This window comes from Ciconia boyciana, chromosome 1 (genome assembly GCF_034638445.1).
Source record: "Ciconia boyciana chromosome 1, ASM3463844v1, whole genome shotgun sequence".
NCBI classification, from domain to species: Eukaryota; Metazoa; Chordata; class Aves; order Ciconiiformes; family Ciconiidae; genus Ciconia; species Ciconia boyciana.
In genome coordinates, this window is record NC_132934.1 from 189329779 (window position 1) to 189351993 (window position 22215).

Here is a 22215-nt window from a genome sequence, read left to right on the forward strand (position 1 = left end):
TCACCATATAATAAATCCACACTGGAAAGACACAGTTTCTACCAACAAAACAACACCTGGGGAAGCTCTGCTCTTGCTCCCCAGAGGAAGCAAGTGGCATGCACGAAAGGAAGGGTTTTGCCGGTGTAACATCTCACTTGAAGAACAGTCATGCTGCAGCAGTGACAGAAAGGAACACGATTTTTCACGCACTCAACCGAGCTAGCAAAACATTTAGCTGGGCACAAGCGAGACGATCCCAACAAACAGAAAACCTCATGCTGCAAGCCACCTGCTTGGCAAGACGGCTGCAGAAGCAACTTCTGTGCTGGGGAGCGGCGGCTGGCCCAGCCCCGAGCACCCGGCCGGGGTGTCCCCCGGATCCCTTTTTAGCCCGCGGGCTTGGATTTTCCCCGGGAGGCCACCAAGGGCCAGGCTGTGGATGAGGGCCCGAGGCGGGCCCGCGGTGCGGGGGGCCGATACCCCCCCCCGACGCCGCACCCCGGCGGGCAGGGGTCTGCGCGACAACCACCGCCGAGGCCGGGCAGCTGCCAGAGGCTCGAAACCCCGCTGGGGAGAGCGAGGCGGCGGGATGCGCTTCGACGTTAAAATCCCGCTGCGGCGGCCGGAGCCCGCCTCCCGCCGGGAGCCGCCGGCCCGCCCTGTCAGGGCAAGCCCCGCCCCCTCCCTCCACTCCCGCTTTCTATTGGCCGAGGTGCCCGCCCGTCAACGGCGGTTGCCATGCGGACGCCCCCGCCGCGGCGACGCCCTGAGGGAGGAGCGGGGCGGCCATGGGGGCGGGGCGGGGGAGGCGGCGGGCAGCGGGCAGCACCGGCACCCGCACCCGCACCTGCACCCGCACCGGGAGCGGCACCGGCACCGATGCACGGCGCAGAAGAGGCGGTGGCGGCGGGGGGGCCGCGGGTGAGCGCGGCGAGCACGCAGACCGACAGCATGGCCGGTGAGCGCCGCCCCGTGCCCGCCGTGGGGGGCCTGGCGGCGGGGGGGCTGGGCCGGGGCCTGTCCCGGCTGTGAGGGAGCCGCGGCCCCGCCGCGGTGGGGAGCGGGCGTCGACGGCTGACGGGGAGCGGCGGGGGGGTGCGCTGACCGGCCTTTCGCGGGTCTCTTCTCGCCCACCGGGAGCTTGGAGGTGTTTAAGGAAATGCCCGGAACCGTCCGGTTTGTCCTCTCCTCAGGGCGCTTGTGAGGCTGTCCCCTCCCCGGGGCTGTTCAGAGAGCTCCTGCCTTCTCCCTCCTCAACTGCTGTTTCCTAGAGTGCTCCTGCCTGTTACAGACAACGCCGTAAAGTATCCCCCCGCCCCCTGCTTGCCTGCGGTCTTATTCGTAAGGCCTTTTGATAACATAGGCTTGTATTTCGCATTTCCCCCCCGTCAAAAGGATTTTTTTTCCAGTTCTGTACCATATATATTTAATGTGTGTAAGATGTAATGTGCATAAAAATGCTTGCGTTCTGAGGGGTGTTCTTACTAACCCCTATAGCAGGGCCAATGTACAAATTTAGCAGAGAGCAACTTTCTCACAAGGCTGGGGGTGCCCAAATGAAGTAGATTTTGATAGATTTCATACATCCTGTCGCTGCAGTCCCAGGGGAGTGGTGTGTACATACAGATCTCCCATGGACTGTATCTATAGCTCTCAGACTGAGGACCAGAACAGGGCTGCCAGCTCTCCTTGATGGGTAAATGGGTTTTGTTTCATCCCAGTTTTATGAAATTCCTGCTTCCAAGCGAGCAAAGAAGATGAACTCTGAAAATGGTTTCTAGTTTCCTTTTCCCAGACAGGAGAGTGATGTCACTGATTTCCTCCTCCTCGATGAGGTCAAAGCAGTGTTAGTTTTGTATTTGCAAGATGACTCCTTACAAGCCTTTCAGAGTTTGAACTAGGGACTCCTACATTGCAACCATGGCATAATCCTGTATCTGAGCCACATCTGGATGGGCAGTGCCCTGCTCCTTTTTGCTTGCAGGTGCAGGAGCAGCAGGGTTTTCGACACTGGCCTTCGTGGCATGCTTTCCCTGGAGCATGCTTTGCCTCACTGGAGTGAGATCCCTAACCTGGAGGAATAAAACTGTACCTTTGTGTGAAGTAGGGAAGCTGTGTAAAGTAGGGAAGCTGTGAGGACTTGATGCACCTGAAAAGAGCACTCCTTCCATATATGTTTTTGCTCTCAGTAGCAAAGAGCCTGATTCCTTTTCTTCCCCAGTCTTCTGTAGTTGCTTTGAATTCTGTAAGATGTCTCCTATCTTTTTTCCAGGCCACTTTAATCAGTATTCTCTTCATTCTGTTGAACTTAAGGGAACATTTAACTACATAAGTGAATAAAGATGCGGATACATAGGTATAATAACTGTGACCACAGGTCTTTCCTTTTTCATCATAATATTCTCCTGCTTCTGGTTATAAATTCATGTCAGTTCACAACAGTGTTGTGACAGGTGACAGGGCACACTCAGATTAGGTCCAAGAAAACAAACAGTAATTCAAACTTGTTTCTGGTGTATTCTGTTTTAACTCTACTCTGTATGCCAAATTGTAATCCATTTTAGAACACAAGACAGTATACGTGTGAGTTGGTATAAATTGCACTGTTTATTTTAGCTCGCCATTTGGGAACTCTACATGTGTGTGCTACAGCAGGAGTGAACAGGGGCTGTAATGAGAATGAACTCAAATGCCCATTTAAGAAAACAAATTCTACTTGTCTAGATGTGGCTTGTAGACTTACTTTTACAGTTTGCTTTTAGTACAAGTGATAACAAATCTTCATGTGTGCTACTTGCCATATACATTTCTAGCGCATGTGTCTGATTGTGCTAACTAGATGCCCCTTGCAGTGCTTGTGCACAGTGGGATAGCATAGCTGGGCAGTCTAAGAAGTAGTAGACAGTGTGGCATCAGATGGTGCTGCTGAGAGGTCTGTAGTTGCTTTCCAAAATCCCTAGTAATTTTGCTCTCACTTCTGTGTGAAAAAAACTGTTAAATTACTGTCTGAAAATGGTATTCCAGTCATGGATTGCATATGTTTATCTGCTGTCCTAATTGTTTGGGTTCACAGACATGTTATTAAACTAACCCTCTCCCCCACCGAAGCAATCTTAGTATCTGATTATATCTCTTCCAAACTACTGGAACGACTTAAATAAATGTTTTTCTTTATTCTATTCTTGCCTCTGCCTTTTCCTCCTTTGCAAAAACTTTAACGTTTGTGGGAAGGGATAAAAACAGAAATAATACTATTGTCGCACAGCACATGTGAGACCTGCAGAGGAATATGTGTTTATTACAGTTCTCTAAGCACCCCTGAAATAGGGACTGGAGCTTTTTCGAAGACTTAATTAACTTCTTGCCAAGTGTGAGGCAAGACCCCTTTACATCTGGAATGGTGCAAGCATTAGTGAGCAATGCAGTACTTCCTCCTTTTTCATTTGTGGGACACTCAGTAATGCTGAGCACTGGCCCTCACAGGACAACATCCAGATTTTAAGTAGAAGCACAACACAGCACAAGGTAGTGGTCCGAGAAGGGATTCTTTGCTACCTCTTTGGTTATTTAGTCAGAAGTGACAGCCTGAGCAATAGGTTTAAATTTTTTTTTAAATCTAAGCAAAATTTAAGCAGACTGTAAAAATCCAGAAGCAGGTTTCTCCAGAACTGATGTAACTGGAAGGTTTCACAGTGGCTCATCCACTCTTGCTGCAGGTGTCAGTGTAAGATCATGATGCGTGCCTAGATAATTTTGCTCTCTTCTGTAGTGAGCCTGAAGCTGAATCACAAGCTGTCTCAAATTTCTGTAAGCATCTGTGAATCATTTGGGCACATTAAGTTATGTGGGATCTGATCTGTGATTTCTGCTCTTCACCTCTGAGTAGAATTAACTCACTGCATTTCAGTGAAAGTTTCACCACTTTCTCTTGTTGCACAAATCTGATCTCTGTATCCAGATTTGAGCATTCTGAGTTCATAACTACTGCCCTGAAGAGGACAGTGTGGATTTAGCTGCTGTAATAGCAGAAGTGGTTGATGAACCAGCTTCTGTAGCAGCTGTGGTGTAGAAGACTTGGAAAATATTGTTCAAAAATGTGGGGTTTCTTTATAAATATTCTTTAATAAATATTTCTTTTTTTTCTTCTTATGACAGGTCAAATGCCAAGACTTTCTAAAGTCAATCTTTTTACTTTGTTCAGTCTCTGGATGGAGCTCTTTCCCTCGGCTGAGCAACAGAAAAAATCACAGGTAAAATGTCTACGTTTACCATTAACTGATCTTTCTGAACAGATGGTAATAGCTCCTGCAGTGAATTTAACCTAACTGCTCTTTACATGACAGATAGTCAGGGCGGGGGGGGAATTGATAAACGTTTTTCAAATATTTCTTAGAAGTAGAAAAAAATCTGCTGGTGGGAGAAAAATAGCAAAATGGATAAATAGCATGCTATTTCTGAAAAACTTTGAAAGGCAAGGTGTACCCCTGACAGGTGAAGCAAACAGTAAAAAATGCTGGTGGGTATTTTGAAGAGCGTAACAAAGGAGGCACAGAGTATACTGTGCACTTCTTAGTATATACTAATTATAACTTTAAAATCAGTGTGGTTGATGGTGTAGAGATATTCTTTAAAATGTCGATGTTCATGATGGTAGAAGAGTTCTCTTATACAGTGGAGATGCACAGAATGACTTGAAAGGTTTGCTGATCAAGAACTTGTAGATAACTACCTTAGTGACAATGAAAAGAAACTGTCCTTGAGAATGGGTCTTCTAAATAGCTGCCAGTTACACTTCAAAGTAGAGGGGCATTTTCAGAGTGTCCTGGAACAGGGTGTTTCCTTTTGTGATCGGAGTTCTTATTGTGCTCTTTAAAATTATCACTACTTTGGGCAGAGCATACCCATGTGCTGAGATCCATAGCACATGTATCAGCCAGGACAAGAAAAGATAGGAAAATAATCTGAGTGACAGTTAGGCCTAATTATCAGAGCTTGGTATGTCCCAGACTAGATCTGAAAGAGGGATAGATGAGCATCACCATACAGACTTCAAAAGCAGTTTCAAATTTAGTAATTCAGTTAGAAATGGCACTTGGGTTATATGTAGGGCTTTAGAACAGCCTCATTTCTGTAACCGCAAAGAAATGGAATAATTTACAAATCTAAGGCAACAGTGTTCTGGTAGCAGCTGGATTGCATAATGAGATCTGTTTCACCAGCTTCATCAAACTAGCATGTATCCAGTTTCCTCACAATACGTAGGAATCCATATGTAAGAGCTCTTGTGTGTGGTATGCAGACTTTTTCCATGGAAGATTCTTCAGAACCAGGATTCATTTCTGTAAATGAAGAGGCAGAAATAAAGCTAGAGAAGCTATTGGCTCACAGGATGGTCAAGCTTAAGACAGAAATTAAATTCATGAGCGTTTCCAGATGCTGGATGATTCAGATGGGGTTTTAGCTATAATTGACAGAATTTTCTATGCTTCTTCTGGGTTTTGTTATAGGCAAAGCAATGTTTTCAGCACAAATCTGAAACATAGCCCCATACTAGCTACTATAAAGAAAATTAACGCTATCCCAGCCAAAACCAGCACACCAGAAAAATCAGGAATTTGCGACAAGTCCCTATTTGAAGTTTGACAGGAGTACACCACTCTGATATTAACGGGCATGTGTAGAAACCACAAAAAAAAAAAAATACTGCTTAGGGGGTGTGTAACAGAGATTGTTTAACGATTCATATCACAATTTGTACTGAAGAACTGTATGCTCTGATGCTGGCTGATTGCTGTTACCCAAGGAAGAGTTGTAACATCTCTATGGACTTGGTGTTGAAAAAAAGTAAAGTAACAATAATACTAATGCATTTTTCTGTAGGTAAAGAAGAGTGGTCTAGTTGTGGTGAAAAACATGAAGATTATCGGCCTTCATTGTTCCAGTACAGACTTGCATGCTGGCCAGATTGCACTCATTAAACACGGATCAGGACTTCAAAACTGTGATCTTTATTTTTCCAGAAAACCATGTTCAACTTGTTTAAAAATGATTGTAAATGGTAAGCAATGGCTGTAGGAGAGTAGGAGTAAATGTTATGCTTGTGATTGGTGGTATCAGAAAGCCTGTTTTCTCTTTGGACTGTCCCAGTTGTGAATGCCAGTCCCTAACTTGTGTAGCCTGCACTGATATTTTCCACAAGGCTGAAAACAGTATTGAATGTGCATTTCCTGGAGCTGATGATCAAGAAACTAGGGTATGCTACTGAGACCCTATTTCTCTGTGCAACTGTTATTACTGGTGGTGCTTGTCTCTTGGTTGGGATGCACTGCTGAGATTCTTGACATACCTGTTGCACTTTGCTAGAACGACCCTAAGACTGATGACTAGGCCTGGATTGCTACATTTTTCCTTACCCTGCCATTGCTTGTCAGTGGCACCAGAGGAAGGGTGGTTTTTATGCAGAAATCACAGGGAGTAGTTTGGGTTTCTTTTTCCCAAATGAGATGAAGACAAGTCAGATTATTCACTTCCTGAAATGGGATCTGCTGGTACAGCCCTTCTGCAAGTATTGTTTTTTAATCTCAGCAGCAACTTTAGTTGCTATTAGTGCTAACTTTTTTGTGTGCAACTATTAGTGCTAACTTTTTTGTGTGGTGTTAATGTATCTGTTGTAGGTAAGATGCAAAATTAGGCAACCACAAAGATCTTAGAACTTAGGAAATTCCAATTTTTGTCTATAGTTTGATTATCAAGGTCTGATAAGCTCTCGATACTCGTATAGGCTAGCATTTTTGTTGTCCAGATGCCACTGAAACAGCACTCACGACCTTAAAGGAGTAAAAACAGGGTTAGGCAATAGTGTGTTGAAAATTAGGTTTATGTTGCGCTCTGCTTGCATGGTTCCTTTTGCTGCATTATCTTCTCTTCCAGCTGGGGTGAACAGGATTTCTTACTGGCCTGCAGATCCTGAAATCAGCTTGCAGACTGAGGCGTCCAATCCCATGACTACTGATGATGCAAAGCTAGATGCCAAAGCAGTAGAAAGACTGAAGTCAAATAGTCGTGCTCGTGTGTGTGTGTTGCTTCAGCCCTTGGTGTGCTATATGGCACAATTTGTTGAAGAAACTTCCACCAAGTTTGATTTTATTCAAAAAATAGCAAAATCTCAGACTGACTCAAATACTGACTTTTATACTGCATGTAGACAAGAGAGAATAAAAGAGTATGAAAGTTTATTCCTAATTTCAAATGAGGAAACGCACAAGCAAATATTGATGACAATAGGACTGGAGAACCTCTGTGAAAATCCATACTTCAGCAACCTTAGGCAAAATATGAAAGATCTTGTCTTGGTCTTGGCAACAGTGGCTGCCAGTGTCCCTGTCTTTGGATGCTTTGGATTTTACAACAGTGAATCACAGCGAACAAATGAAATAGACCATCAGGGTTTGCCCCAAGAAATTGCAAGGCACTGTATGATACAAGCCAGACTACTTGCATACCGGACAGGTGAGTTGTTACAGTAGTGGAGGAAGAATGGGTCTCATGAGTAGAGCGATTTCCTTATTGCAGTCTTACTTCTTCCAAATACTTCCTTGAGCAAGCTGCTGAATTCTGTTCCTACATCTGTGAAACAGGAGCAGCAGTAGTAGTAAAAACTCCACAGGGGTACATAGTATTGTGTGTGAAAGCACTGAGCTTTCCAAGAGAAAATCAGGGCAGGTATTTCACGTACACTGCTAGCAAAGCCTGCCCTGACAACATGTCCAACACCTATCTGAAAATAGAATACAATGACATTTAAATTCTTCAAGCTGCTCTGAGGCTCTTTTTTACGGAGGTTTCACAAGATGTTTCTGTTATCAAATAAATGCCAATATTTTAAGCGTATTATGTAGACTTCTTCAGGAAAGAGCAGTGAAATAATATCCTTCTGGTAGGGCATTAAGTACAGTTATATTAAGTTTCCTAGTTCCAGTCTTGTTAGTGAAAGTGATTATATATCTGATGGGGGTTTTCTTTGCAAAGATGCTGGAGTCTTGATATACAGGCTTTCAGGGTGGAAGGGTGGTTATTCACTATCTTTTGATACAGATTACTTCTGTTAACTACTTTATTCCGTCTGGGTAGCAATGCAGTAAGCTGGTTAAGTTCTTCCAGAGAACAGAATATGAAGACTTAAAACTTGGTGGTACTCATTAGTGATGTTTTTTTCATCTAGATAGGATAGTTGCTTTTTTAAAACCCTTTTCAACAAATAAATAGTACATTTTTAAAGCTTAAAACAAGACTATTCCCCCAACACACACACACAAAACCAACCTATCAAGTCAGGTGCTGAATGTGCCTTTTTGACTTACTCAGACTTTGTTTTTTGTAAAGGTGAATCTTCATATTTTAGAACCTTTCCCTTTTTTGGATGCATTTTGCTTTATTTTGGGGTACTCTGCAAATTTGGTCACCAAAAGTTGCAGAGGAGATTGTGTTTTTAGAAGTAATTCAGAAGTTTCATGGAACCAGTTGTGAGTTTTTTGTACAGCTACTGTTGTACAGAGCAAGATAGAATGACCAAGCTTGAGTACTCTTGGGGCAGCAAAATTCAGTTTTATCTGTGCTGTTCAGCCTGGACTCAGGTCTGTGTTTTGAGCAAACTCTTGCTCCACTTCAGTTCTGTAATGAAATTGAAATAAATAACAGCACACACACACATATTTAGATGCTTTACATTATTATATAGGTGGCTATAAGGGGAGCAAGATCATAGGATGTTTTCTATGCCGGCTTAATATACATCAGTGACTAATAAATATGCAGAATATAAATAAAATCAGCCCTCATAAAACATATCTTTGGCAGGAAAGACCCTCTTTGAGTGATTGTATATGGTAGTGATACTAAGGATGATGGAAATGGCTAATTGAAACAGCATCTTCTACAATGTTAATCACTGGAAGCCTGAAACATTTATTTTCTCCTTGATATGCTCTGTTTTAACTGGTCAAGACTCTCATCAGTAGCTACTGGGGAAGATTTCCAAGTCCATAAAAATCTTCCAAGTCACATAATGAAAGTTCTGTTCCAGTTTTCCTGTGGTGGTGATAGGAAACATCCCCCGAAATCCGATTGTTAATGTTTTGTCTCTGAATTAGGTATAAAATGCAACTAATTTTGATAGGAGTTCAGACCACAGAACCATAAACTTAAGAAATGGCAGAAATTAAGTAATTAAATTAAGTAGTAAACAACGAGAAGGTTTTTATCAGTTTGCCATCTCACATCAGCGAACCTCTCCACATATATTCTTGGCACACATTTTCTTATCTGATATATGTATTGGTTGCTTCTTAGCATTTGTGAACAAATGTACGTAGCAAAGTCTTAAGAGTGGCTGGCCTTGCAGTTAAAGGACACCCAGCTTTTGCAGTAGACTCATATGACTTAAAAGCTCTTAATCTTTCTGCATTTCTTTTCTCCTGTCCATGAAGCAACAATGAATGTTATTCCTTACTCTAGGACGTTAATGTATAGGTAACTCAGAAGTGCTTTATTTGTTATTTACTGCTAAAATGTTATGTATTTTAGAGGATCATAAAACGGGAGTTGGAGCTATTATTTGGGCAGAAGAAAAATCAGTAAGTATTGAAAAAGTTACTTTTTCTTGCACTCACAATTCATACACTTGTATCTGCTTTGAGCTTGTTATTTTGCTTTAAGTTTATACACGTGCATTTTTCGTACACACGCACAGTGCTATAGAAGGCTTGCACTTCTCATTCTTTAGCAACTAAGTCAATGACTGGTTCATTGTTATGCTGTCAAGATGAAGGGGAAGTATAAATGAGTTTAGTAACTACCACACTGTCTCTGGCTAGCTTTTCAGTGTGCTTGCTTCCCTAGTCATTGTCAGTTACTCCAGATGTCCTGGCTACAAAGTTTTGCCACAGCTGCTGATCAGGCAGCATGTGCCTGCTCTGCATGGTCCCTCTTGGCAGCTCTTTTTTTGGAGAGGTCTCAGTGCAATCATAGCCTGACAGTCTCTTAAGGATTTTTGTTGCAGTTGAAATGCTGTACTGGCTTTAGCACATTCCTTTTTGGATCAAAGTGGTATTTTTCTACAAATATTGTTACTGTGCTTTTTCCCATCCAAACATAAAGTTTTCATTTCTTTATGTCACTGATTATGCACGCTCCCAATCCCAGGAAGCCTCATTCTCCATGCAGCTGCAACATACTCTTTATTTGTTTTTAGCACTTCAGTCAGCAGCTGCTTATTGCTGTTTTGTTTCTTGTTCTGATTTCAGTTGCTGATTGCTACTTTGTCAGCCCACTGGTCACTGGGCCTCTTGAGAGGCAGGTGAAACACAGTCTCTGGCACATCAGGGACTAACTCCAGCTGTCTTTAACTTTGTACATTGCAGAAAGGCTTAAGGACTAAATCCTTCAGACTTTTTGTTCCTGCTATCAATATTACTTGCTAAAAGGAAAACCTCTAAAGCCTGGTGCAGTGTGTTGTGTGCGATGTTACAGTTTGCCCGTGCGGCTCCTGTGGAGCTTAGTGGAAAAGCTCCATACAGACATGGAGCAGTTAGCAAGAGCTGAGTTCTCGTTTAACTGCTGTAACTTGGCATGAACTGATAATGTGAAAGTATACATTGCACAACACTTTGACTTAGTACTCAGTTTAAATGTCTCCAAATTTGATGCTTTGCTTACTGTTGCAGAGAAGCTGTGATGGAACAGGAGCAATGTATTTTGTAGGCTGTGGGTACAATGCCTTTCCTGTTGGATCTGAATATGCTGATTTTCCACACATGGATGATAAACAAAAAGATCGGGAAATCAGAAAGTTCAGATACATTATACATGCGGAGCAGAATGCCTTGGCATTCAGGTAATGGGTTTATTTTTACCACAGAAAAGAATGAGATGGTTCAGAAACAATTCCATGACAAATGCATGATGTCACTGTGATGAAGTGTGGACTGCAATCACGGTCTTGTTTATGCCTATGATGTAGAACTTGGATGTGCATGGACACAGTCAGCTCCTGGGGTTCCTTTAGAGTTCTTAAGTGAACTTGGTTTTTAAAGGATATTCACTCCAATGCATGGCAGCTGTCTTTCAGATACAAGCCACTTCCTCTGCTTCCTGCTAGGACCATGCTATAACCTCACATATGGAATTGTGGCAATTATTGAGGCCTCCGACAGTGCTATGTGTGGAGAGGTGGGGTGGGTGTTTTGTTCACAGGTAGTAAAACTGAACCAGATAGTGTTGTGTACTTGTGCACTTGATTAGGAATAAGTTGTTTCTGAGAGTAGATAACACAACGCTTCTTTGCTTGCTCTTGTGAGGTATTGAGTTTGTCACCATTCAAAAGTATCAAGAAATAACCTGATAAAATAATAATTTTCAAGAAAACCCTGAAATGCTGTTTTTTGACTGCTTGTAGGTGTCGAGAAATAAAGCCAGATGAGAGAAGCATGATATTTGTGACAAAATGTCCATGTGATGAATGTGTCCCTTTAATCAAAGGGGCTGGTATCAAGCAGATCTATGCAGGAGATGTTGATGCTGGAAAAAAGAAAGCAGACATATCCTATATGAAGTTTGGTGAACTTGAGGGTGTAAGCAAATTTACAGTAAGTGTCTAAATGGACTATATTCTAAAATCTCTGGGCAGCATTGGGGGAGGGTGGAGTGAGCAGTCATCTGCAGGCACCATAGAGGGGTGCTTTCTTGTGCTGTTTAGTGAAGTGAGTGGAATTGAGAGGTTGCTCTGTCACGACACTGGGGAGAAGTGCTGTGCCATATTCCAGATGGTGGGGCCAAGCGTGTCTGTTTTCTGTAATTGCCTTGCAGATTTCCCTCTAACTCGTTGCTGTTGTTTGAGGTGGTCTCTTCACACTCTGAAGTTCTCTCCAAGCCTCCCTGTCACAGCACGGCAGCTGATGTGGGAGATCACTGTGTGATTTTGTAGGCCCTTCCAGCAGCTCCTGAAAGAGCTGCGGTGGGTTTTGAAGGTGGCCAAGTGCACCTGCACTCAGGATGCTCACCACGTCAAACTGCAGCACTCTCGGTTTGAGCAGGCTTGTTTCCCCTTCTCAGGGGAGTAAATGGCCACGCATCCCTTAATAGCTTTTTATCCTCAAAGCAAGTGTGTGTTTGAGGGGGAGCCCTTCATTTCCCACCTGACCTCTAGTCATGCTTTACCGTGAAGGACTGTAGGGTACTTTTTGCTTCTCCCTTTGCTCCTTCTTCTGTCTTCTGGAATAAGTAAACTTTTTCTTCTTCTTTTACCAGTGGCAACTAAATCCATTGTGCATTAATGCCCCTGAATTCCATGACCCCACAGCCAGGGAAAGTAAGTATTTTTTCATTAATTCGTTTTATGACTGAAGTCAATAAGTGAGATCAAGTTTTAAACAAACCTGAATCCCTCTGGGATTGATTAGTCTTAATTAATCTTGATTTCGATTAATTAAATTTTACTCTGAAAACTTCTCTGAGCTTTTTGAATAGATGAACTAATGGTAAGTTGAAAACAAGCTTGTTTTAACAAATGCTTGGCATTAGCGCACACGTTACAAAATCCAGTAGTGCTGTTATCAAGGTCGACAATATGCTGCTTTGCACACAGTCATTTCAGACTACTTCATCATGTTTTAAATTTTGTTCTATAAAGACTTTTTATATTGTGTTCTATAAAGAGTGCCATTCTTTTTCAAGACAAACTGGACTCGTCCAAGTCATTTAAATATGTTCTGCAGAACATTTCAGTGCTTCTTTTATGAAGTAGAATCTATGCCAATGCTTTTCAATCACATTTATTTTTGTGTGTATATATACACGTATATCATATAAAGGCCACAAAATCCTTGTTGACCTGCACCCCTGTAGCAAGGGAGCTGTCATCTTCTGAAAACAGAGTTTAGATGAGTCTTAAGTTGAAGCCTTTTTGTGCTACAAAAGGGACCCACTGTTGGCATCTACTGTCAGCTACCAGTCCATTTTAAAATGTTTCTCATGCAGAGTGGAAAATAATGTGGAAAAATAAGCTATATAATTTTTGTGCCTCAAGCATGAAGATATGGACTGTAAAGATAGGGAGTTGGCAGTTACTCAAAGCATTGAGCACCATGCTAGGAGCATAAAAAAGACTGAAGGTGGTTTTTGTAGCACATGAATAGCCACATACTACAAGCTAATTCCTAACGTTTAGTGAGCTAGATTCGTGGAGAAGTCTCTTTGTTAGCTATTTCCTTATGAGTTGGGGAGGGAAGGGCTTAGAGTGGTGTTTATGGCATTAGTAATCACTGCAAAATGTTAGGGCTTGTTTGTCCCTCTCTGCTAATGGTTTTTAGACCCAGCTGGAGAAAAGATTCATCCTGGGGTACTTTGTTTGACAAGCTTTAACAGGGCTCATTTTTCTAACAGTGTTTTCTTTGAGATGGTATGCTTGCATTTTCAACACTGAACTGTTTAAAGTTGCTATTTTTCCTTAGTATGTTTCTTTTCTATGATTATTGCATGTTCCTCTGTATGGGGAAGTAGACAAGCTCCCCCACCCCAATGCCCCTCCCAGTGTTATTCAGTGTGCCTGTATGTGTTGAGTGCTTAGACTATGCTTACTACTGTATTAATGTTTCACACATATTTTTTTTCTTTAGATGGGGTCCAGAAAACAAAATCACTAGATGACCAGCAGCACCAAAACAAGAAAGTGTGTCTTGGTCACTATTGAATAATTAAGCACTTCTGCAGTCTTGCTCTGTACTTTTTATAAAGCAGCCTGTTTGCACTTTCAAATAAGGAAGAGTTTTATTTATTGTTTGGAAAGTGTTTTTTAGAATAAGTTTATTTATGATGTCTTAAATGTTTTACAGAAGTACCTGAAGGTCTTTTTAATTTAGAAGTTCCTGGGAAAAAAATGCTGCTTGTATTTTCTGTGAAAGTAACTGGGTGGCTAATCATTGTTAGCACATTAAAAAAAAAATACTGAAAGTTTATTGCTAGTAGATCAGAGTAATAATAAAATGGTATCATTTTTGCTTGGCGTATGGATTGAGGGAATGGATTTCTAAGTTCTGGGCTAGCAGAATGCAGAAATAAGCCCTAGTTCTTCAAGTACAATCGTCAAGGGAATCTTCTAGGAAATGGTAGATAAATACTCACTAGTAATTATTCCTGTTCCTGAAAGTGGCTTTTGCTTCTCAGTCTGCTTGTATAAAGGAGACAAAGCCATTGGGATGGCAATCGTTGCTAGGTAAGCGATTTGGAGATCAAGCTTCTCTCTCATACATACCCTCTTCCAACTACTATAGCGGCAGGGCTACTTTGTTTTGTGGTACTTGCACTGCTGCTCTGTGTGCTTCCTCAAGTGCGTCCCATCTGAATTAATGTAGACAAAGATTAGCTTTGCTTTTTCTCAGCTTCTGGATGCCGGCCTAAAAGAATTTGGCTGTATGCATCTCACTGGTCCCTACACACTATGTGAAGATTGCTAGTATTTAGGTTTTGTTAATCTTCACTAACAGGCTTCTAGGACTACAGACGGTAATAAAGTGCCAGTTGTCCTCTTATTTCTTAGATAGGATGGAACCAGTGGAATAGCCCGAATCTTTTCAGGTGCCAATCTCTTGGATGACTACACATAGATCAAGGGTGACTTTAGAACAGCCAGTGAAACTGCAGTCTAATGTTGGTGCTAGTTTTGAGGAGGTGCTGGGTAGGTAAGGGTAACCAGAACAGAGAGTTGTACCCAGCATCTTTTGAGAGGTCACTCTCCTTACTCCCATCTGTCTGCTGCTTTGAATATGACCTCTAGCTGTTTGTTTGAGCAGACGTTCCAAGACTTTCTGTTCACTCTTCTGCTCAGCTCTCAAGTGCAAACACCTTAAACCTTTTTTTGCTGCTGCTAGTAGGATATATAAATGGCCTTTTCCCAGTTCTTTCATGTGTCTTGTCTTTGCTGCCCTCCTTAAAGTCCTGGAAGGGGAATCATGTCTTAAGATGCTGCTGTAGGTTCTGTTTGTTTCCTTTAGGCTTTGGAAAAGGTTGGAACTAGATAGCAAAGCTGTGATTGGATAGTATGCAAAGCATCTTTAACGTGGCATTAATTATATGGAGTCTGTTCTCACACAGTTTGGCTACTGGTCCTGTAACTTAAGGTACAGTTCTTGATGCTTGGAGCTGCAGCAAGGAGATGTGATTCCCCATGGCTCATAGTATAACTTCATTCTTGAGTACCTGGACTTCAGAACTGGGGAATGCTTATATCCTCCTGCCACCATGAGAATTCACTCTCACTGGAGCTGGAGAAGCTGCTGTTTTTCTGAGCCTGGTTAGACTGAAGGCTGCCTTTGGGCTGCTGATTGAGTGCAGTGCATGCAGAGTTAGCAGCAGAAATCTCATCAGGCAGCTGGCTGGCCTCCTGCACCACTGCTGTCCTGCTAAGCAGGGTGCATACAGCTTCATTTCCCAGGGCCAGGTAGTGAATGAAGGAGAAAAATCTGACACTGTTTGTCAGCTAAGGGAAGGATGGTGAAATCCATTGTTGCATCACACCACAAAAGAGTGCTTTTTCACAGTTGCTCAGGAGGAAATAGCTGAACTGCCACTTCACCAGGTCTTGTAATCTAGTGTGGAGGAACCCGGCTCCTGAATTTAGGACCAGCAGATCCAGCTGCAAGAGCTCTGTGCCTCACCTGTCAGATTCAGAGTCCAGGGGCTGGGGATTACGTTATTGGTCTGGATGCTGTACAAACCTCAGAAAGACAGTTTTTTCCTCTCATCAAGGATTGTATAGTTTCATTGTTTGTATCTTCTATATGACGTTAAAGTCAAATGTTTTTGTTTCATAAGCAAGATTATAATCTGTTTTTAAATAATAAATATTTTACTTTACTTTGGCATATTTCCCACATGCACACTTCTTGTAAGCATCTTGTGTTAGAATAATTACTCTTGGCTTTTCCTACAGATCAGAAGAACACTGCCCAGATTAGAGTAAAAAGTCCTCCCCACCCACTGAAACCTTCTTGTTTCCATAATCCATTAGCAATGCTCTTCTACTTGAGGTAGAAGCAGGGAAAAAAACAGGGGAGGGTTAAGGTCCCTTCAAGTTTTATACTGATCAGTCAGCTGGCATGAAAACTGGTAAAGAAGTCTGTGTCTTTATAGGAACAGCTGAAATTGAAAAGTCCCTGAAACATCATAGGTGGCCCAGGTACACGGACAGGTAAATCAAGATACAAGTCAAATATCACACACATTAAATACGCTGCAGTGAATGCTGCTGGTAACCTGCACTTCATGAGGAGTTAAGATTTTACCTTTTTATCAGTTTTTAAAAAGAGGATTTTTGTACAAAACTTTCCATGAAACTTGGAATTGCTTGTAGGGCTGAAGGCTTGGAAGTCTGGCTTTATTTCTGTCTTGCTGTATTTCTACAGATTCCTCCAGAGGCTCACCAGTTTCTGTAGGCTCTGATTATCAGTGTAACTCTACTTCTTTTAATTCTTGCTGGGATTACAAAGTAGGGTCTCTGTCCTGGACAACAGAAGCAATGTGGATGGGGTTTCTCTCTCAACCCATGGACTCTGTAGGCGCTGCTGTGCATGTCATCTGCTTACCAGGGAGACCCATGGAAGATTGGACATCTCCTGCAGTGCTTATTTTGCAAATGAAGTCTAGGATGTTGGTTTCTTACATAAAAAGAACAATGTATTTAAAATTAAGAAATGTAAAAGTTATATATTTTATATATTGTATGAAATTTCCATATGCATTTTGGGTCTCTTCCGTTCATTTCAGAGCAGTCATTTTAATTGCAGGTGTTAACTATCAGTAATAATTTGGCCTCTTGACTGAGAATTACAGAAATTCTCTGTTAGTTGTCTGCCTTACAGCAAAACATGTTTTCTGCTAATAAATTAATCTGGCCCTGAGTGCTGAAGTGTATTTTTAAGAGCTTTGGGTTATTAGAAACATTACAGAGTGCTTTGAAATGCTCACACCATTTACCAGCCCAGTGCTGTCCTTGCTCCTGCAGTCTTAGATGCTTTGCTGAGCTGCATCACCTCCCTCTGCTCTGCCTGAAGAATTTGTCTCAACATGAGACTGTGCCTCCTGCCAGCCTGGGGAAAGGGCTGGGATCTCCTCCCTCAGCCCCACGAGCATTGATAAGCATTAATTCCCTCTTCCTTGGGAGAGTAAGAACTGCCTCAGGGAGCATTGCATGAGCTGCCACCTCCACAGCCTCTTTCTTGGTTGGAAAGGATAGAAGTGGGTGAAGTTTTGACCATCCAGCAGTAAAATTGGTCCCTGCTGCACCTCCTGCCTTGCTGCCCTGGATTGCCTGTATGGGCATACGCAGGCGTCTTGATTCAGTCACCGCAGAGGGGGATCGCTGTAGTGATCGGGGCTACGCTGGTCAGCAGTGTGGCTGAAGGGGAGCGAGTCTGTAGCATGAAGCAGGTGATGCTGAAGGCCTGACTCATCAGGGGTTTTACATCCACCTAGCTCTAGCCTGGGCATGTGGACTGAAGGCCTGTTAGCCAGCGGAGTGCATTAGGGCTATTCCTACAGTTTGTTTTCCTGTTTAACTTCATCTGAAAGGAATTCACTCAGTGCACTCCAAGACTGGCTCGTGCCACGGAGCCACACGCAGTAAGCAGGGACAGATGGGAGATGCGTTTCAGAAGTGCTCTTGAACTGAAATTTCATTGTGGGCACACAGCGAGCAGTCAGTGGGATGTGGTCAGCTGGGCTGGCAATGGGACAGGCTTCCCAGAGCCACGTTTAATGCGAGTAGTACTCTGAAAAGCTTTGCAGTCCTCTAAAGAGATTTTTTTGTTTCAGCCGTCCTGCCTGCAAACTAGACTTCAAATACCTGTTTGGCTTTAATTTGTTAGATCCAGTAAGCGACATCATTGCTTGGAGACTAGAAAAGCAAAGGCGGCAGATGGTGCGTTCCGCTTTCTAATAGCTCTGGATTACTGTATCATTAATGAAGATGGTGACAGTGCCACATACCCAGCGCTGAACTCCATTCTGCACAGAAAGGTAATTGCAGAACATTGTTGTCAAACACTTGCTGATCTTCCTTGGGATCCTTCTATTTGCATAGACCTGCATAGCTATCTGCTAACATGCCAGTTTTGTATGCTGCATACATGTACACAGGCAACATCTAGTCTTAAGCATTTTCAGCTATCGGGCAGAATATGGTGCTCAGTGTTTTGCAGTTTTGGTCCCTCTTTGAAGGGGAGAGAGGCTAGTAGCACAAGGCATCTTCCACTGGAGCCCTCCTCCTTCTGATGATGTGATGGATACAAGCAGGGCCGAGATAGGGATCGTTACCGTCACGACATGCCAAAACACTCCCTTGAAACTCAGAGTACTGATGTGCCCCCGTGGCGTGCGCTGCTGGTCGCAGTCGTAGGCTAATCCTGCAGCCCCTGGGTGAGAAGGCAAAGGGCAGCACTGCCAACTCTTCGGTGCGAGCAGAGAGCTGCTGCGCTGATTCTGTGCCTGGCTTAACAAGCCCGAGTCGGACAAGGCTCCCCAGTTTGGTTCCCTACCTCTAAACTGGGGCTGCAAAAAGAGCTCCTGCCCCCCAGCGGCCTTTACCCGGCGCAGTGCTGAGCGCAGCCGGCAGAGGGGAGCGCTGGCAGGGAAACGGGCCCGGCCAGGCGGGGGGAGAGACCCGCTCGGGAGGGGGCTCGGCCCCGCCTGCGGCTTCTCTGCCCGGGGAGGGGGGGAGCGAGTGAGTGTCTGTACGTCTGCCCGCCCGCAGCAGGGATGTGTGGCACCATAAAGACTGCAACAGGCACCCAGGAAATCCTCCTGCTGCAGAGAGCAAAAGACAAAGGTGTGCTGATGCTCGCTGTGACTGCCGGAGCACTTGAGACGGCTCCAAACTCATAAATAGGAAGAGGGAAAAATGAGGCTGGCGTGAGTGTCATGGAGGTAAAGGGCACTGCTTGACTCGCAACAGCACGGGCTTACCCGTGTTTGGGCTAGGAACAGACAAGCAGAGGAAAGCACTGAGCACGGCTTTTCCCTGGGGTGTTTTGCAGCATGACATTTATCTTCTGCACTCCAAGTATCATCTCTTTGTACCTGAAATTTTCCACTTTGTTGTTCTGACGAGACAGGGTGGGCTTTCTGAAGCTACAGGACCACTGTACATTCCCACCACTGTTGAAGGGATGGTGTCTGGTCCAGCTTTAATGCAGATGGTACTTCTGCAGCATGTTAATCACTGGAACTATATAGAGGCATATTCACAAAACTGAAGCCTTTGCAGTCTGCCTGCATTTTTCTGCTCCTTCGCCTTCATTGCTCAACTCTCTTTACTTTGGCTCTGGTGAGGTCAGCTCACTGCTTTGCCAGTAAATTTTCCCCTAGGGCAGCTAAATTTTAACTTGGAGGAAAAATAAGGGGTTGAAGAAGCCTGGGGAAACCATGAAGCACTTGAACGATAACTTTAGCTGAAGCCAGGTCTGAGGGACATGTCATACAAATGCCAGCACAGACACATTCCCCGCCCCTCCACCAATGTCCTTTCAGAAATACCTGAAAGATGTATTTGAAACAGTACGAATGCCAGTGCATTCACCTGCTGCTGGTCTTTCGTTCCCATCATGGAGCAAGACAGGTTTATCTAGCAAAAACAAACAATGGCAGAAGGAGAGGAGCCTATCTGTATGGCTAGAAGTGGTGTTAGCAGGAGAGCTGGTCTTTTGTTGGAATACACCTCTCCTCCCTCAGCAATGCCTGCCATCCCCTGGGAGACACTGCTTTCTTGCCTGCCAGTAGGCCTGTCCCCAGTGCCTCCTTCCTTTGAGCCTTTGACAGGAAGCATGAGCCATTGCTGTCAGCCCACAGCAAGAACTCGCTCTGTCCCATGAGCTAATTGTGGCTCTGCCCTTGACACTCCTTGGGGCACAAGGCGAGGCCGGCTGTGAATATCATTTTTCCCCCACACCCAGCTTTAAAATGGGGAGGAGGTGCCTTTCTCCACTTCCCCCAAGGGAGCTGGCGAGACCTGCTCCCTGCAGGCTCCTGCTTGTCCTACGCACACAGAGCCCGTTGAGCATCTGACCATCCGCCTGAGCAAATGACGGGTTTGTTTGCTCCCTGCTAGCCGCCAGGGCAGGGCTGTGCCTGCTGAACAGCTAACCCTGACTGCATGTTTGCACAAAGCTCTGAACAGATGCAACGGGCCCTGCTTTCACAAGGGTATTTTTAAATCCGCTCCAAACCCTTGTCAAGCCAGCTGTTCTACAGGCGAACTGAAGGGCACTGCCACAGCCGTGCATTAGTAGAGGTAATGTACCCAGCACTTTGGAAATATTCTTATTTCCTCTGTTCTTAAGAGTTGAGCAAGGCACTTTCATGTCCCCAAAGGTGTGTTCCTGTCTTCTCTGTGCCCTCAGAAGAAATGACTCCATTCATTAGCAGACTGGTAGCTCTCCCCAGGAGAGCTGCATTGGGGAGTTGGGTGGTTTTTGTTTCTTTAACTATGAGGAGCTGGGCTATGGTGCTGTCACTGGGCTGGTGCCTGTCATGCAGCCAAAAGACTTTGTTCGTGCCTGTCACCTTGGTGGGCAGGTGCTTGTTGCCCAAATACTTGTAAAACCTCAACATGCTGGAGGTGCATGCTGGCACGGCATGACAGTTAAAGCAAGTAGGCTACACATTTGGCCATGGGACAATGGGGCTTCATTCCCAAATCTGCACAAGGGGGAGAGGCTCATAGCCCCTACAAGCAGCACTAGCAGGAAGCAAAGCAGGCACACCAAGGGAGGGAGGAGGTTGAGGTGGAATGGGACACACAGCTGAGCCATACCTCATGTGCGGCACCGCAGCAGGTATCTGAAGTCTCACAGATGGCCAGGGCAGTGCCATGCTTTCCTGGGGCTAAGGCTCAGTAACAAAGCCCTCACAGCTGTTGCTGGTGCCACACGGTGATGAAAAACAGCCACGGGGCTCTTGTAGCAATGGTGAATTACAGTGTTCAGCTGCATGATGCTTGCAGAACTCTGCCTCACAGCATATGCTGGGACACCCCCTGTCCCCGTCCCCCATACCCCAGTCAATACTAAGCCAGATAGGTGTGGGTGTTGGGGGTCCCTGCTCTGGCACAGCTGGGCATGGCCATGGCTTGGCCAGAGCCAAGCTGGCGCTTCGCCCTGGGCACAGGCTTTCCCCACGCTCCTGCCACCCGTGCTGTGACACAGCCTGAGGTGGAAAAGGTTATTTTTACTGTGGCTTAGCAAAGCCACTCACAACTGATGCCACAGGAAAGGGCTTGCTTGTTTGATTGTTTTTTCTCCTTTCACATTCCTGGAAAGAAGGGCCAGCGTGAGGCAGGCGCTGTGGTGCAGGACCATGAGTCAGGAAGGCTGGGCTCGCTGCCTGCCTCTCCCTGGGGCTCTCGGGGCAGCTGAGCCAAGTCACAGCCTGTGAGATGCTTGGCTTACAGCTGAACCACACGGCCAAAACCGCTAACCTTGTCCTGGGTTTTCCCTTTGCCTTGTCCCACATTGCCTGCCCAGCACCAACCGTGCTCAGAGCTCGCTTGGACTGCTGCTACCTTGGACTGCTGCTACCTTGTGGCCTCTCACACCACAGGCTGAGGGATTCCAGCCTTTGCTGGAGGCAAGGCTCCCCTTCAGCATGGGCTGGGGTGGCAGGGACTTTAGCTCCTTCTCTTGCCCAGGCCACAGCAGCTCTCACCAGTGGGATTGCCTCTCTCACTATGGGGTTGGACCTCCCACTAAAAGCTCCAGGACACCTCACACCCAGGCTTAACAGCTTGTGCTGCTCCGCTTGGTGCACATGTATGGAATACGTGTGCACTGAGCAAGCAACCCCATAGCTTACCGGGCTTGTCGCTCAGTGGAAGAGGAGCCCTGGGTTTGCTCTGAAGAGGTAGAAAGACTGGCTGAGTTCTCTGTTAAGGTGCTGGCTGGAAGGAGGAACATGTCAGTGGAAGGGGAAACATGTCAGCCAAAAACTGATATAAACCAGCAGCTCCAGGACTTAGGCTCCAGCAGTGAAGGCCCTTAGGAGCCTGCATTCATCACCGGGCATCAGTGAGTGCTGGGTGTCTCCTGCTCAGACCCCAGGAGTGCTGCAGATCAGCAGAATTTCTGCCAGCTATCTGCTCTGACAGGAAAGCAACTGGCCACTTTAGGTTCATCTCTGTAAGAGCTATGAAAC

At 44.8% G+C, this 22215-nt stretch overlaps 1 protein-coding gene across 2 annotated transcripts; it reads left to right on the top strand.

Moving 5' to 3' along the window:
- Nucleotides 1–791: 791 nt before the first annotated feature.
- CDADC1 (cytidine and dCMP deaminase domain containing 1) lies at nucleotides 792–16920 on the top strand. Of its 2 annotated transcripts, XM_072850236.1 has the most exons (10): nucleotides 817–940; nucleotides 1176–1323; nucleotides 4138–4232; nucleotides 5863–6040; nucleotides 6913–7491; nucleotides 9565–9614; nucleotides 10704–10873; nucleotides 11435–11624; nucleotides 12286–12346; nucleotides 13653–16920. In XM_072850236.1, the coding sequence occupies exons 3-10, from the start codon at nucleotides 4143–4145 to the stop codon at nucleotides 13724–13726; spliced, it is 1392 nt and encodes a 463-aa protein (XP_072706337.1). In that variant the 5' UTR covers nucleotides 817–940; nucleotides 1176–1323; nucleotides 4138–4142; the 3' UTR covers nucleotides 13727–16920. The 2 variants fall into 2 exon arrangements, with proteins under 2 accessions (XP_072706336.1, XP_072706337.1); XM_072850235.1 differs by lacking the exon at nucleotides 1176–1323 and having other exon boundaries at nucleotides 792–940.
- The last annotated feature ends 5295 nt before the right edge of the window (nucleotides 16921–22215 follow it).

Excerpts from the sequence above, each read along its gene's own strand:
- CDADC1 (XM_072850235.1), top strand. The coding sequence starts at position 862 with ATGCACGGCGCAGAAGAGGCGGTGGCGGCGGGGGGGCCGCGGGTGAGC. Across the intron at positions 4,233-5,862 it reads AGCAACAGAAAAAATCACAG|GTAAAGAAGAGTGGTCTAGT; the intron begins GTAAAATGTCTA and ends ATTTTTCTGTAG. Across the intron at positions 9,615-10,703 it reads TTTGGGCAGAAGAAAAATCA|AGAAGCTGTGATGGAACAGG; the intron begins GTAAGTATTGAA and ends TTACTGTTGCAG.